The 17,721-nt window shown below is 36.6% G+C and overlaps 1 protein-coding gene across 17 annotated transcripts in view; it reads left to right on the top strand.

The window, feature by feature from the left end:
• DLG2 (discs large MAGUK scaffold protein 2) overlaps window positions 1–17,721 on the top strand; it is a 1,039,246-nt gene that overhangs the window by 709,108 nt on the left and 312,417 nt on the right. For all 17 annotated transcript variants that reach the window (XM_027677513.1, XM_027677512.1, XM_027677530.1 and 14 more), the window contains one exon: window positions 10,955–11,124. In XM_027677513.1, the coding sequence (XP_027533314.1) occupies window positions 10,955–11,124 (170 nt within the window). The remainder of the gene's footprint in view (window positions 1–10,954; window positions 11,125–17,721) is intronic.

The raw sequence follows: 17,721 nt of genomic DNA, 5'->3' as shown, positions 1-17,721 counted from the left end.
GGCTTTTGCCTCTCTTCACTGCATTGGGTTTGTCTGTGAAGCATCCTTAACCTCTCTGTTTTAATCAGACAGAGAAAGAATGGCACTCCTTTGTAGTGTTGTTGCCTCAGCCTTCAAGTAGATATGCGCAAAATTTTATTTGCTTGGTTTTTTGTGGGCTTTTTTGGTTTCATTTGTTTGTTTGGTTGGTTTTTTTGGTTTTGTTTTCAAAAGTGATGATACAGAGAATTATATTTGGAGCTGATTTGGAATTTACTGACATTTTTATCTCCTGAATATTATTGACCAGATCGCATTCTGTTTTACTGAGTAAATTTTAAGTAATACCAAGTCAATACCTAACCAAATTTTAAAACTAATACTGATTTAGAAATCAATAATATGACAGTATTATTATTATTAACATAATAATAGTAATAATTATTATTATTATTTGAAGCTGAAGTTTCTTAAATTATGTGAATGTTCACTGCATGGTATTTGTTTTAAAATTTTGGTAACAAATTCATTCCTATAGCTAAAAATTGTCGTGAATGAATGCCTTACCAGGTTAGGAGGTTTTGTGGGTTTTTTTGTAATCAATAATTTAAAATACAAATGCTTAGTGCATTTGGCAGTAGTACATTTTAAAAATTTTCAATGTATGTGTCAATATATTTAAACTATACTGTTTCTTTATTTGGCTTGTAATAATTTAAATAACCTATTTTTTAAGTCTCTTTTGCCCTTGTGATAATTTCTCAATGGAGTGCTGGCTGCATCACTGCATAAATTTTACTATCTACAAATTTCAGGTCTAAAAAGACTTCTGGATATTAACTAAAGCCAAGCAAACATATTTTGATACAAAATTAATTCCAAATTGCTTTTAAATGACAAAGAGGAAAGAGTAAAAAAAGCAGTGTCAAAATCAGCTTTCAGCTCACCTCTGAAGGGAAACCTGCATTCTCCGTCCTTCGCTCTCTGGGGGACATGAGGCGGCAGCTTCCAGAGGAGTTATCAGACCACTAAACTGGAGGGGCCATGCAATCACTGTATTTTATTCTTTCCTCTCAAAAGTTGTTTCACTTCCTCAAAGATAAGTAAAGGTTACTTGGGCCAGAGCAACCTTGCAGGGAGCGTGGTGTTTTGAAAGTCAGGTAGAGGCTGTGGACCAGGGTCTCCTCTTTATGGGTGCCCTGAAAACTATTCAGCAGCAATCTTACATGCTCCTGCATAAGTGACTATTGTTGTTAGAATTTATCACATAGAATTGTTGAATGGTTTGGGTTGGAAGGGTCTTTAAAGATCTCTAGTTCCAACTCCCTGTCATGGGCAGGGACACCTTCTAGCCCAGGTTGCTCAGGGCCTCATTCAACCTGGCCTTGAACTTCTCTGGACAACCTGTGAAAGTGTCTCATCATCCTCACAGTAAAGAATTTTGTTACATTTCTGATCTAAGTATACCGTCTTTCAGTTTAGAGCCATTACTCCCTGGTCTGTGACTATGTGCCCTTGTAAATTTCTGTAATATATGTAAAGGTTTCATCGAGTCAAAGTAACAGGGAGAATTTCTGTCTAGTCTTGTGATTGAGGATGCTCTCATAATGGGATAGTATGACTGCAATTTAAGAAGAGCATTACATTATACAAAGTGCAACAGGTTCAGTAATGGAAGCAGAGGCAGTGAAAGTGTTTTTCTGAGAGATGATATTGAAGACAGCAGATTGTTGTGATTTTTGTTTCTCTGACTATCTGATCTTTTAGTTTATTCAATTTTATTTTAATTCAAAGCTTCTTAGAATGAAATTTATTTTTTGCTTGACTGGAAAACTTATTCAGCATAAACCAATGTCATTTTTGTAAAGGAAAAAGCATAATAAAACCCAACTTTGACCTGAACTGCATTTTATTTCAGAGGTCAGTTGTAAATCTGTAGGTGTTACAGCCAAGAGGCATTCAGATATATAGAAAGATGGATGGTGGTGTTTCCATCTCTGAAATTAAGTTAGTGTTACCGGTAGTTCAGCTGTATGCCTTTGACCTGAAGAGTTTGTCTAGCAGGGCCATTTGTGATGAAAAATCAAGTGTGAGATGTAGGAGATTATGTCCTGTTTCCTAACTACAGGAGAGAAGCAGAATGACCAGGGAGCTAAGTTTGCTTTTCTAACGAAGTTATTTGAGGACATCAAATGAAACTAATAAGCATCAGATTGAATTAATCATAAGGAGAATTACTTAATTGATTGCAAAGCTGTGAGATTCCTTGACAGAACACTATGAATGTTGGAACTTTACATGAGTTTATGTGAGTTTTGATAACAGTTAAATTTGTTTAAAAGTCTACCTATTAAATTTAAAAAAAAAGTATTTCTGGCTCGGGAAAGTCAGTCAGCTGAAAATGTATTCTGGGTAAAAATTGTGCTAATGTTTTCCTTTACAATCTGGTAAAGGCCACTGTTGGAAAGAAGTCACAGGCTAGATGGAACCCTGGTTTGGATTATCTCTTCATACAGCTTTTATCTTTTAGGTGAGCAAACACCTTACTCTACATATTTTAGCTCCGAGCTTCCCTACAGCATGATCATTCTGGGAACAGGGGCAGCAGTGTTTCCATTAGGCCAAGGGATGAATGTCTGGATGAGCCACTGGGCCCTTGGTAGGGATGTGGTCAGTGGGTTCAGCTGGGTGGCTCCAGTGCAAGCCTCCTCGATGGCTGTCTTGCCTTGCTGCCTCGATGTGTGCCTGCAGCAATCCTACTGCCAGGGGCCAAGGTTTTAATCTATTAGATAGGTTTTTGCACCAAAAGGTGGTGACTGCTCTTCTTTCTATTTCTATTCAGATTGGTAGCCATTAATGGTCTCCTCTTGAAATCAATCACTGCGTGGCAGGATGTGCAGGAGCTCAAAGTAGTGCTAAATGAGCTCAGCATTGCAGAGCTGCATTAATGTGGCTATTTTCCTGTGGTAATTGACTGTACACATATGGAAGATATCGATCTGTGTGGATTTCCACTCTAGATCTACTCTATCAGTGTCTGATCTGGTTTGGATGTCTCTGCATGGGATTTCACTGCGGCAGTTTTGATGTAATATGAGCTGGTTTTGGAGTCAGATTCTCTTGGATTGTAGATATTAGCTTGGTGGGTATTTTCAGCCAAGAGGTGCATATATACACTCCCCCCAAAAAAGACACCCTGGGATAAAGGTGTGCTACCTAAAAGGATAAAAGGGTCTGTTCAGTGTGGCAGAAGGGGTTAACTGAGGGTTAGCCCTTTGCCCCAGCTTTGTCCAGGAAGTTCTCACAAATAGTGTAGAATGCAGAAAGGATCCAAAGTATTTTAAGCAATAAATAAAATGATTTTTAGCCAAGTTTGTGTCTGAAGTCTTACATCTGAGTTTAAGACCTTTAAAAAAAAAAGGGGGGGGGAGGGAAGAAAAAAAAGGAAATGCTGATACATCCTCTATTGAAACTGTATGAATAGGAACATATTCAAGTTTCTAAATATATTTTCTTCTAAGAGTCTAAGGGCTGCAGGGACTTTTCCATTCCTAATTATATAGTGCAGTATGCTGTCTGTTTCTGCCTTACAACTTCAAAAATAGAACTTAGAGTCATAAATGAATGAAACACAAGGAGAGGGATAAAGAGACGCCATGTATGATAAGGAGCTGCTCTGCTAGTATTTTTACTTATGTTGTATCCAGTCATTTGTGTTTTAAAATGCAATGACTGTTATGCAGACCCTTTAATACACTGACATTTCATTAAGAGGGCTGTTAAAAAAAAAAAATCCATGGGTAACTAAAGCAGTAGAAAAGGACAATCAATGTAGATGTCTTATGACAGTTCAGTAGCTGTGCTGGTTGTATCTCAGGTCTTAGCAAGGTCATGTCTTTAACAGGGTATGGAAACAGTCATTTCAGGCAATAACACATTCTGAAATTCATAAGTATTTTCTGAAATCTGATTTATTCCCTGACAATTTGGGCTCCAATCTCTGTTCTGGAAGTGAAATAAAGCTCAAAGTCCGCTGGTAGCACACCTGCAAATCGCGCTGTTGTGACCTGTAGCCCTCCTTGTTGTGATCTCAAATTTTTGCCTCCAAAGCCATTACTCCACTCCTGGTATACAAAGGAGGAATTTCATTTCTACTTTTTGATTTCTTATGCAACTTTCTGAAGGACAAGGACTAGGACTTAGTGCTAGTGTGTCCCCAGATATGGGAATCGGAAAAGTGACTAAGACTACACCAGTCTAGAAGGAGTGAGCTGGATCCACATAGGCAGGCTTTTTCTGATGCTTTCTTCACATTCTACCATTTAGGCAGGAATGATTAGGATCAGATCCTAATCTAATCAGCATCTGATTAGACGGATCAACTGTCCCTGGAAGGATAAGTGGCTATTTTCTATGCCAAAAATACTGAAAAAATTCAAAGGAGTGAACTGTGTGGATAACTAACACAATTTCAAGTCACTCTCCTAAACCTTATGCTGGTGGACTGGGTGATTTCCATTATGTTATAGTAAAGTCTGCACACATACTTAAATGAAAAATATTTATAAGACTTTTTTATTTCAGTCTCTGGGCTGAAAATCATTCCAGTTACTGCTATGAGTTGTGAGGCTGCAGAAGCACTGTGCTAGGCTTAAGTGAGCACACCCTGCTTTTCGTCGAGACTTCTTAGCTCAGTCATGCGCCAACCTTCAGGCTCCAAGAGGCCAATACACTGAAAGTGGTTTGCCAGTGCAGGAGGAGAAGGCATCTGCCTGGGTGTATTTACTTACAGAAATGCTGTGCAAGAGGTTATTTCCCATCTTTGCATACACACACAAACACACACACACAGACACACACGCGCACAGAGCAACCTTTGTGCATGGTTGAGGTGTTTGCCTTTTAACTCTCGCTTCTGAAGAAGGAAAGGGCAGGGAGCTGCTTTGATTGGTTATCCATTATTTATGCTGAGTATGCCTACAGGCTGCAATGAGGGTTAGTCCCTGTTTGAGATGACCCAAGAAGATGTAGAGTCTCCTCTGGAAAGTTTATTTAGGCTGCAAACAGGATACAAAGGAAGTGGGACGCAGGTGGGGTTTTAATCCTCCATTTGTAGATTGTGAAAGAAAGAACCTGCTGAAGGTTGCACAGGAAGAATCGGGGTCCCACCAGGCCAGCATTATTGAGGAAAAGGTTATATTTTATTCAATTTATTTCTTTGCAATAGGTTAATGCCATTTGATTCAGAGACCTGAAGTGTTTCTCTCAAAAATGAAACATGGTTTTAGTCCTTATTTACTTTCCTTGGAACTAAAGATAATTCTGCTCCTGCTAGAAGCATAGGTTAGATTCAATACTTCAAATAGTGCCTTCATGTTAAATATAGTTGGGTTACCATTTTACTGCACCAATATTTGCACTTATTTTTAAATCAAAATCACTTCTAGAGTTTCAGATTTTTATTAAGCTCTATTTCTGCTGTGTCAATCATAAATTAATACACCCCTCCCTCCCAATCATAACTTTTATGAAATAGTATTTTCAGCTAGTAACTATTCAATGTGATAAATGGAATTTCATTATAAACCACATACATGTCAAATTTTGAATTAGGATTGGCTGTTACCTTCATCAGACATTTTTATAAGAACTAGCTCCTCTCTAGCTTCCAGAACTAGACAGGAATTTTCTTCAACTGATAATTTTTATCTCTTTATTTTTAAAATAGACCTAGCAATAGGTCTATTATACCACTTTAGTATAAAATTTCAATGTCAGATAGGGATCTGAAGGTATATGTGAATTTGCTACAGAAACTGGACATGTGTCGAAGGATCATTATATGTAAGGAAACAGTATGCCCTAAACTGCATACATATCACTGGCATTTAGTTTTGGCTATATATTCTGTAATCATAAAGATAATTCTGAAGACTGATGTAGTACATGGGAGATCCTTTATTCTGAATTCTTAGTGGCAATTAAAAAAAAAAAGGTATTATTCCTCTTGGAAAGAAGTTATATGGACCACTATCAATAATTACATTTTTTACCCCATATGCTGTAAATTTTACTCAGTATGGGATAGGAAGGGTGTGTATAGAATTTAAAAGAAAAGCCCACACCAAAACCAAAGTAGGGGAGAGAGAGTCAGCCTTCCCTAACTAATAGACTAGACATATTCTATTAGGGTCAGTTAATATAATTATTTGCCGATCTCTTGAAGAAAAGATAATAATCAGCCCTTTCAGCTTATCACCTAGAATCTTGTATTCCTGCTTAAAGGGCTGTGTTCTTGCAAGTTCTGGAAGAAAGAAAGCAACAACACTTTTATAGGGAAACTGGCAAAAAAGGTTAGGCAAAGTTGGAGCAAAGGAATAAAAGGCAAGTTTAGTGCTTCTTTGTCTTACTTTTATCTGTTGGCCATTCGGCTATAGAAGGCATGGTAACTCTACTTGTGAAAAACGGGATTGTCCTGATAATACCAGCTAGCCAGGAGGTGTCTAGATCATAGCTAAGGCCTGTGGATTACTACAGGATTTAGTGTCATGATGTTGATCCACGGAGTACAGATTACTCCTTTGTTCTTGAGTCTATAGTTGCTCCAACTAGCTCTGCTATAAACTGCAAGTGGGGTAATGTGTGTTGGCAGAACCATTTGGTCTTCTGGGGCTCTTAGCTGCCATGCTGTGCTGCTTTGGGTTTCCCTTCAGGGCACCATATTGCACAGAACAAGTGAACAGAATGATCATTACCAGTTGTCACCTACTATATATCCAGTTAGTCCCTAAGGATTGTACTCGTCTTCTTTACTTATAACTTGACTGAAGCAATTATCAGCTTCTCAAGGATGTCTGCACAATTTCTTGAAAACTGTAAAAATGAAACTCAAATGAAGATAGTCAAGTTTAAGCCCTTAAAAAATAGGTTTTTTTCCTTAATCCAAGCCCTTATTTCCTTTGAAGATAGCAATAACTATCCATAAACCTCTGAGTCCCTGACCTTCCCCCTTAACAACAAAGTATCTCTCATATTTCTTCTATCAGTTGTAACTGCTTTGGCATTATTATTGCATGTATTCTGTATTTTACAATTTAGGGTCCTTCATATGTAATTTATACTACAAAAGTCTTGTAGAACATGTCAATTTTGTTAAAGAACTTGGATGACCCAGTGAGCAATGTGAAGAACTGCTTAACTTATTTTTAATTAGGTTGTTGCCTTCACTGGGGATTCTACAGACTCGAATATGCATAATATTTGACAGCAGCCCTGAGAAGAATGACTTGGGGATATTGATAGGTGAGGAGCTTGACATGACATGATAATGTGTACTGGCAGCCCAGAAAGCCAACTGTGTCCTGGGCTGCATCAAAAGCAGTGTGGACAGCAGGTCAAGGGAGGTGATTCTGCCCCTCTACTCTGCTCTTGTGAGACTCCATCTGGAGTGCTGCATCCTGCTCTCAGGCCCCCAACAAAATAAATATTGGAGTGAACCCAGAGGAGGGCCAAAAGGATGTATGAAGTCCCTTCCAGCCCAAACCTTTCTATGATTATATGACAACATGATTACTGTTTGTATTGGTGAAACTTTAAGGATCTCTTCTGTTGGACTTGCGTAGTACTGTCTTGGATTATGAAGCAGATCTTCTCCTTGGCACAAGTCTGTAACCACCTGAAACTAACTTCTACTTGTAGGGTAGAGGCCTTAGGAAGATTTTGAGATAAATGGGAAAAGGAAACACTGAAATAAAGTTTTGCCATATACTTGTCACATGAATATAGAGCCAGGAAAATACATTGGAGAGCTGTTTGCAAGGGCAGAAGAATAATTTTATCCCTAAGTAAGAATTTTCTTAAACTGGATCTACTGACTTTTTTTGCTATTATTATTTTATGTTTATATTGTTGCAGCATTTATAGTTCACTAAAAGAGCAGATTTCTGACAGAGTAGGAACTGTACTGTGAAAGTTTAAGTGGAAGGAAAAAGTATCCTAAGCCCATGGTCGCAGACTTCTGCCTTTAGATAATAATAACTATGCTATTTGCCATGAAAACCTGCTGCATAGATTTAAGAAGAAAAATATGACATCATAGTCTGTGTTGATATATTTCTTCATCTTTCTTGTTTTACTCTCTTTTCTGAAGTTGTCTCCTTTTCAGTGAATAATGATTTGGTTTTATCTTCCACATGCACTATTCAAATGTTTCTAGATTAGTAATAATCACATAATAATTTAGCTATTATGGTTAAGGTTAGAGTCATCTCACCAGCCTAATTATTTATTTTCATTGCACCACAGACCTGCATTTTAGAAGACTGAATATTCTCAAAGAATATTTGTAGACCTCTGAGATCATTGTATTCTCTTGATCTAATACTGGGTCAGCATGCTGTACACCATGTAAAAATGGTGTTCTTTAAAGCCCTCAGAACTCTATAGGCAGATATATATATGTTCTTTAATATTGTATTTATTTATTAAAACAAAAAAACTCATCTTTTTATGAGGGAGAAAAAAACCCCTACATGTGTGGAAGGATATAGAATCATAGCAACGTAGATTGGTTTGGATCTTAAAGATCACCTAGTTCAGCATTCCCTGCCACGGGCAGTGACACCTTCCGCTAGACCAGGTTGCTCAAAGCCCCATGCAACCTGGCCTTAAGCATTTCCAGGAACTGGACACCTATATCTTCTCTAGACAACCTGTGCCAGTGTCTCACCACACTCATGGTGAAGAATTTCTTCCTAATATCTGATCTAAATTTACCCTTTTTCAGTTTAAAGTCATCCCCCCTTGTCCTGTTACTACCTGCCCTTGTACAGACTCCAGGGAGGAGACACAAGTCTCCTTTAGCCCCTTTAGGTATTGAAGGCTACTCTGAGCTCTCCCTGGAGCCTTCACCAGGCTGAAGAACCCCAACTCTCTCAGCCTGTCTCTATAGAAGAGGTGCTTTCAGCTCTTCAGTGAAACTTTGTGTGAAAGTGTATCTACCACTGGATTGGCTTTGTATTCTCTAACTCCTGCATTTATCCTACACTGCAAGTATTATTCTGTGGTTTGGGTTGTTTTTGTTTTATTGTTTGGGTAGTTGTTTGTTTGGTTTTGGGTTTTGCTTTTTGTTTGTTTTATTTTTTTTTAAGGTAGTCTTACTGTTTCAAAGAAGAAGATAAGGCAAGATTTCTGTTGGGAGTGTAAATATCCTTTTCCAAAGGGTCTTTGTTGTTCAATAAATGGAGGTGTGTGTCTTACTGATTTTGGCTAGTTAATTTATGTTGTTTATTTAGTTCTCCAAAAGACATTCTTTTTCCTCTAACAGGGGCCATCACTAGAGCATTTATGAGAGATTTTAAGTAGAAAGAGTTATCTACTAATATTATGATTTATCAATGCAGGGCACAGAGTATATGAAATCAAAATAAATGTAATCCTCCTTTTTAGTGTTTTTATAATCTTTTACCACCTTTTCATCTTCATAACCACCAATGAAAAGAATCAGATATATAGTAATATTACTTCTTAAATGATCTTTCTGAGTGGAAAGCATGTATGAATACATGCAGAGTGTATTCATAATTTATTTACAAGAAGAAAAGCAATTTATGTTAGAGTGCTTATTAATTTGAAAGACAAACCTCACAATTAAACATTTGGAAAATTAGTACTTCTGGCATTGGGGGAAACCACCAAACTCGACCAGTGAATGAAAATTGGAAACTTAGCAATATAGTACTTTCTCTTAGAAGGGAAGTATCAATCTTGTGTCCTTTCCAAGTTTGACCAGTTTCAAATAATTGTGGTCTTTTTGTTGTTTTGATTTGATTTTGTTTTAAATAGCAGTCCAAGAACATGACAAAAATCCATCCTAAATTCTCAAGAGTTCTGGTAAACTTTTGGTAAAGCTTCGTTCTCCCTCCATGTGCTAACCAGTTCAAGTATTCTTTTGTTTTAAAGAGTAACATTCAATAGTTGATTTTTTTTGTATAGAAACGTAGCGTAAATGGAATATTTTTAGCAGCCCATATGTGCTTCACTGATTGTCCTTTCAGACATGCAGAACAACACATTCATTTACATATGCCTTTTTCTTCTGTACCCAAAATACTTAGAGGCATCTCACAATAAATGTACTGCACAAGAGCAATAGAGTTTCAATTCATCTAGTTCTTTGGAATTTGCTCTTGTTTGCACAGAAAAGATGACTCAGTAGATAAGTCATTAGCCTGCTGCTTTGGAGATGGATTTTACTGCTCTCAAGTTTTAGATTTCCTTTCCAACTAGGACAAATCTGTCAGATAAAGAGAACACAACTCCATCTAACCAGGACATTTTGAGGGTGATTATATGTTCATCCTCAGACAATGTAGTAAATGCTCAAAGTAAGGCTGTGAGGGAATTTTACTAGTATTCTGTGAAAAAAAAAAAGCTGTTACCATACAGCAGATCTTGTAGCCTTCAGTCAGTGTTGGAAACATAAAGAATGAAACTTAAGTTATTTAGCATGAAGCATTCTCTTTTAAAGTGTCTGCTTTTTGTAGGACAGCATTTTTACTTTGACAACTCTAGAATTCTTTGTATTAAACCGTGAGATTTCCTTAAGAGCAACCGCAGTAGTAATAACATGCAAGAATGAGTGTTTTAAATCAATTATATTGTTTAGTAAAAACTGTTTCAATGAAGTCTGTAAAGACAAGTTGTTTATTACTCATTTCTATCACTCTAGTGGATCTAACCCCAATTTATGAAGGAGGATGGTAGGTGTGAGTGATTAGGTACACTTCAGTTTGAATCAGGGATGTCTTTTGGAAGGACTAAGTGCTCTATTTCTGTCTCGTTGCTTATGAAGCATATTGCATTAAGTCTGGCAGATTTCCCAATGAAGTATTCTTCATTTTACAGCACTACTGACAAAACTCTGTTCTGTCCAAAGTAACAGCTGAAGCATTCAGTATGTTTGTTTTTCTTGTAGGGTCAACGATTGCATCTTGCGAGTGAACGAGGTCGACGTGTCTGAAGTCTCACACAGCAAAGCCGTGGAGGCCCTAAAAGAGGCTGGCTCCATAGTACGATTGTATGTTCGTCGAAGAAGACCTATACTGGAGACCGTGGTAGAGATCAAGTTGTTCAAAGGACCAAAAGGTAATTAGGAAAATGAAAAGACATCCATTTCAAACTTGATGCTTAATCTCTCTTGTAGCTTAAATTGCACCTGACCTTGTTGACCTCTCAAATACTGAAATGCAGTGAATTTTGGCTGGTAGAACTTGAAATCATGGTTACATGTCTCTTCCTGAAATATAAAGGAGTTCAAGGAGTTGCTTCATTTGATGTTTACTGTAGAGATGGCTTGTTACCTCCTGAAGAGATGCAGAGATAGTATGCTTTACACTGGCAGCAGGTATACTTCCTCTAAAATTCCACTACTGAGACATTTGACTTTCATTTAAGGTACTGTTGAACACAGAGTTTCTGAATTCTCCATTTTTTCAGAAGGCTTTTTAGTTATCCATCTTATTCTTTCTACTTTCATGATGGTTTCTTCTAGAGTTATCTTTGGAACATGAAGACAGGAATACTAACTTACCCAGATACATAGCAAAATTTTATTTTATCCTTCAACAAAATTATGTAGAAATCTAGCATGAAACCTTCAGTAGTCTAAATCAGTTTTATCACTTCCAACAGAACCTTCTGGACATGGAAGAAAAGCCAGATTCCTTTCTAGAAGCATTAGTAAAAATTGTGAATATTCTATTTTTACCTTTCTTTTTGCAAAAAAATTTTATGTGCAGAAATGTTATTTTTTTAAACAAGTTTAATTGTATTGTTTTTCCGCTTGTCATTTCCTTCCAGCATTTTTCTTTGTGGCTAATTTCCGGATAAAGAAAATGCATATTTTCACAGTACATGTGAATAGAATGAACAGCAGTACATTTTTGGGTCCATAATAACTATTTCATAAGCAAGTCTTTAATTAATGTATATATATGAAATGAAGAAACTCATGTCTCTTAATATATGCTATGCACATGAGGTTATTCTCTCTGTTTTATCTATAGTGAATAACCTATATCTTTTTGAATGTTTTCCCTTACCTGTCATGTCGTGAATATTACAGTATGATTCTACATAGCTTTTTTTTTTATACCAGTAATGGAGTGTATTGAGATGTTTTGTTGAGATTGACCACTCATAGTCAACAAAGATACGGCACTGCTTTCAGTATTGCACTGTGCCTCTTCTACATACACCACAGTTATTTGACACTGCAGTGTCATTATATTCTACTCTTGGAGAAGAGTAAGATATATTTAAACATGCATCTGAGGGTAAATCCCCAAAAGTTTGTATTCTTGTGGTCAATTACAATGCTAAATTGTTTTTCTAATAAAAAAGCACATCTAATGGTATTTTGTACATGTATGAACTCAGAGTGGCAGGGCAGGCAGTGTTTTCTTAAAGCTTTGGAATTGAATTCAGTGTGTGATATGATAGTCATTTTGAGTAACCTATGGCTAAGGAAATTAAAATTAATATATCCTTTCTGGTTGTGACGAAACGCTAAAAATTATTCACCATGACCAAATTTTTGCTACATCGTAGAAACAGACAAGAGAGGCATTCATTATCTAATGATGGATTTGCGTCATGTTTGTTTTCCTTGCATGCTTGAAACTATTACTATTTACACTTATTTTCGTAAAACAGAATGGATACCAAAAAAATGCCTTTTATGACAAACTAAAGAAGCTTTCCTGCTTCCTACTGCAAACATGATTTTGTAGCTATATTCTTATATAAAGTTTACTACAGACAAGTGCTATAAATACTGAATTTTATTGTGAAGCTGAATTTTTTTTTTAATTTTCACTTCAATATTATAGAAATAAGTTATCTGGCAACCTGGATGGAAAAAAAGCCAGGGTTTTTATCTTCATAATTCAGGCAGTGAGGAAACATGACTTGTTATTCTTTCTATATTCCACAGATAAAAAAACAAAATGAAGAAAATAAGTATTTTCTAGATTGGATGAAAATCTTATCAATACTAATTTTAATATCTATAGCCATTTGCCTTTGATTTTTTTCAAAATCTTCCATGAAAAATAAACTATCTGTTGAGAAGCATCAAACTCATAGCAGAAGTTGAGAATAAAATCTGTGACTCTTGGCTGTAGTCACTCCTGTGATTTGTCTGTGAACTGCTCTTCACACCATTACTATACTGTGTAAGAAACATTTAGTATTTATACAGTGTTTCTTACTTCCCAGAGTGAAATTGAGATGTTTTGGTGTCCAGAGCAGGACCTGAAAACTAGCGTGGTAGTTTCCACACCATTCCCTCCTTCCTATTCAGAAAATGAATGAAGACAGTAAGTCTGTTTTTTAGACAAGAAGGTTGTTCCACACCCACTTGGAGGAGCAAATATCTTTTCAATTCTTTTCTTGGCTGTCTCTGTCCATAAAGGTTATAATAATGGCCAGTCTTCGCGAACGAAGATTTTGGGAAAGGTCTTTTACCTTTCCAGCCTGCGCAATGGATTTTTTAGGTGAGACACAGCCTGCGCTGAACTGAGCCCACCCTTTAATCCTAAGGTTCATCTGCCAGGGCCAAGCAATCTTGGACAATGGCAGTGAGGTCCTCAGGACTTAGGTTTGTTTAGAGTGACCTTCTCATAGATGAATGGCCTCACAGGGCTAACGGGCTCCATCTGCCCCGGGGGACCGAGGAATCGAACCGGGGTCGCAGCAGTGAGAGTCCTGCATGCTAACCACTAGGCCACGAGGGGTCCCCCATAAAGGTTAGGGTTTTCTTAAATGGGTGTTAATTTTTCTAGCTAGCAACCACCATATAAAAGATACAGATTAATTTGGCGAATCTGTTTTAAACACAAGACGTTAAAGATGCATTATGTGGCAATGTCTTTGGGCATATGACAGGGGGATGGTCATGGTAGTGTGCTGCCAGGGCATCCCTTCTGAATGCAGGTCCCTGTGCAGTTGTTCCTGTTGCTTTACAAAAATGCTGTCCTAGCATTTGTTTGTCCTAGCATATGTATTAAACCATATATTTTTGGGGGAAAAGAGGTAAACAAAGACATAAATGAGTTGTGTAATAGAAAAAATCAAGGATTCAAACAGAACTGCAGCTATGTAGGCATTTAAAGCTGATCATCCATCAGTTTCCCACACCTGATTGATATCATTGGCTGATGTCTATAGTCTGTGTTTTGAAGGTAATTGCTAACTGTCATCATTGCAGGATCTTCCTCTCTTTCATGCGCTTGGGAGGTTGTCTTTTGTATGCGTCTTGTATGTCTCCTCAGTCAGGCATACAATTCACTGTATGGCTTTGCAAACCATTTAGTAGCAAACAGTAGATGTTTTATTTCAGTCTCTCCCAGGGCACTGCAGGTTTCAGCAGCCAGTGTCTTTGCAGTGGCTGACAGCTGTAATAGAGGAGGATATGCAGCAGAGCTTTCTTATTGAAAATCATCGGGATTTAGGCACTACTGAAAATCCTGTCCTTAAGTAATATTTTTTTTCTTGCTCTATATTGAAACCTAACAAGACTAACATTGATGAGAATGGATTGTGTATGCTGCGGTATTTGTTCCTGGGGAACAACATTCAGGCATTCAAAACAAAGCCATTTAATGGTGGTGTTTGGCTTTGTAATATAACTTGTGCATTAGCTTCCTATAAGACCCTGCAAAGAACTGTGTCTGGGCAGTGATTTACGGACTTCAGTCAGTATTCAGAGATTACAGTGCTCAATCCCATTTGATTGCATTTGACTGGAGGATTTTAAATCATAGTTCCACTGACCTCGAGACTTTCATGCTGTCCTATCACATGCAAAATCTACTTGTACTAAATCCAAAAGCATTTAGTAGTATGCTTGATACACGTTATAGTCAGTTATAGGATTTAAACTTGTTTTTTTTAAATTTAATTTTTTAAATGATCAGCAGAAAAATGGATTTTTACCATCGTAGAAAATTTCTGGCAGTCAGAAATGTAGGTAAACACAGAGGTTGTGTAATATTTTTTCTACCAATACCTAACTGATAATTTAAGCTCTGATATAATGTAACAGAAGAAAAAAATGCAGAATATAAGGATTCTAGTAACTACAGCAGTGTTGGATCACATAATAAATTTCTGACCTCGATTCTACAGGAAATATGGTATCTTAAAAGACAACACAACAGCAGAAATGAAGTTTAGGTATGTGAAGCAGAACAGCTGAGTATCAGGAAACTTGAGAGGAGAAATGTCAGACTTAAAATACCCAAAAAAGGAACAATAAAAAGGACAGCTGATTCTGTCATCTGGATATTCTAGTGGCTTGAGTATAAAGTCATAGAGAAACAGGATTACTTTCCCACCCCCTTCATGATAATGCAATAGGAACTATCATTACAATGTTTGAAATGTGTTGGAATTTTGCTGTGATGACTAGAGCTCCCCTGTTGTTCACTGCATTTTAGCTGGAAAGGCTCTGGACAGAGTAGCAGCTATGTCACTTTTTTGTAAGCATGATTTTTGTTCATTCCAAATGAATCCAGCCAGTAATATATTCTCATCAGGTTCACCCCACCCAACCTTAACAAAAAATATTTGGGGGCTCTTATTTTTCTTCTGTTTCTGCTCTCAGAATTAGGGCCATATCAAAACTTTTAATCCATTTGGAGTGTTATTATATTTTGGAGCTCTAAATTGGGTATTAATGTGTCTCTTAAGCCCTGTTCAGCCCAATTTCGTATCTCCCTCTGGATGGCTAGTCTCCTTATCTTAATTTTCTTTTTAATCAGCAAAGACTAAGCTCCTAAACAAGGCATCTCAATAAACTACTCAAAAATAAAATGGGATTAATATAAAGGGCATAATGTTCATTTATTTTGAGAGTTATATATATCCATCTAAATGTTAGATGAAGTCACTGGGTATAACCAGTTCCAGAGTTTCCATTTTATTGTTTTCAGTGCTGGACTGAAGCAGCTCTGCAGCACATGGTAGATCTCCTTTTCACACAACTATTTTTTTTATTCTTGATGACACTGAATAAAGTCACTGGCTGGTAATGAAGCTTTCTTACTACACTAAGAAAAGAATCCGTATATTTAAGTAGTGTATTTTTTAACCCTCTGAGTAGTTGAGAAGAGGCAGAGATTTTCACCATCAGTATAAGGTATGATTTCACTCTAGATTTATCTTGAATTGTTCCTGAAATGTCCTCGAGTCCATTACTGTCTGTAGTTTCCGAGAGGTTCATAATTCTTTTTCATAGAAGTAGACATAGTTTGGATTGATGACTTTATTGGAAAAATCTTGTGTTCTGTTGCCTACATAGTATCCCAGTTTGCAGTGACAACTGAAATAGTCAAAAAAGTAGAGTAGAATTATGTGTATTTCAAAATGTCTGCTAAAAAAAAGTGTTCAATTCAAAATAGCAGAACAGAGAGTTGTTTTTATTTAAAAAATCTTGCAACGGCTGCTTTCAGTAAAGAAAGGAATAATCTTAACACTTTCATCTAGTAAAGCAAAGTCAAAGGTTACCTTTTTATCTCATGTAATAGCTACAGCACTTAAAATGAAAGAAGGGGCTTTAGCAAACAAAAAACCCCAATTATTTCTTTCTGAATTTCAGAGACTAGTGAGAGCTGTTTGAAAACTGCTTGCAAGTGCTTGCTTCAGACTGATCATGATACATATTTTTTATTGATATGGCTATCACTTCTACTACTTTAGTAGTCTATTTTCTCTAATTTAAGAGACACGAAATACAGCCTAGCAATCTGTAGCATGTGAGAATAGGGGTTTTTATGGCAAGTTAGGCAGATAATTTCTTAATTTATGATCACTTATAACCTTCAAAGCATTTTTTATTTCATGCTAAAAAATGTTTTGTTAGGTCCAAAGTGTTTTAAACAAAATTGTTTTTTTCACAGTTTGAACAGTACCTAAAACCTTTTCTTATGGTCTTTTAAGAATTTCAGTCTTATGATCTTACCAGCTGTGAATTTACTTCTGTTTTTCAGCATTCTCTTTTGTGCTGTGAGTTTTTTTGTAAATCCTGATCTAACTCTAACCCTAACCCTAACCCTAAAGTAGAGAAAAATAGGGCAACTTAAAAAAGAGAGCTGTATGAAATGAGGAAGCAGGCAAACTTTCTCAAACCTAAATTTAACAAACTCTTTCAGTTGTCAACTCAAATTTAAGTGCTTCACTTCATATTACTGTAACACTATCACTTACTACAGGTATAAATAGAAAATCACCACAATTGATAGTAAATTACCATTTCTTGTTAAATGTCTTTGCTTGAAGGGACTCACATTTCATCCAGTTAGCAGAAAGTGCTCCATCAAGCACTAATACATAATTTTCCAATTTTAAGATAGTGACTCAAAGCCATCATTTATAAGTTAACATCACTAAAAAGCATGACTTCCCTTCAGGCTAGGATTGTCTAATGTAGGAATGTGTGAGTATCTAATAGTTTATCGCATGAAAATTGTATTCTCTTGGAACTCATAAAATTAGAAAGTTCCATGATAGTGCTATTAAAGCCTTTGCTGTTTTTCAACAACATTTTGATACATTTGTATTGCCAATGCCTGATGGGGAAGATTTGATAGGTTATGTCTGCACCTTCATATTTTGCAGATTGAGGACATTGTTCTTTAATTTAAGTGATGATATTTGCATACAGCTGCTATTATCATATTC

The sequence above is a fragment of the Neopelma chrysocephalum genome, unplaced genomic scaffold (assembly GCF_003984885.1).
Source record: "Neopelma chrysocephalum unplaced genomic scaffold, ASM398488v2 Primary Assembly neopelma1_43, whole genome shotgun sequence".
NCBI classification, from domain to species: Eukaryota; Metazoa; Chordata; class Aves; order Passeriformes; family Pipridae; genus Neopelma; species Neopelma chrysocephalum.
Note: the sequence above shows the minus strand (reverse complement) of the source record. Positions and strands in the feature narration are given on the sequence as shown.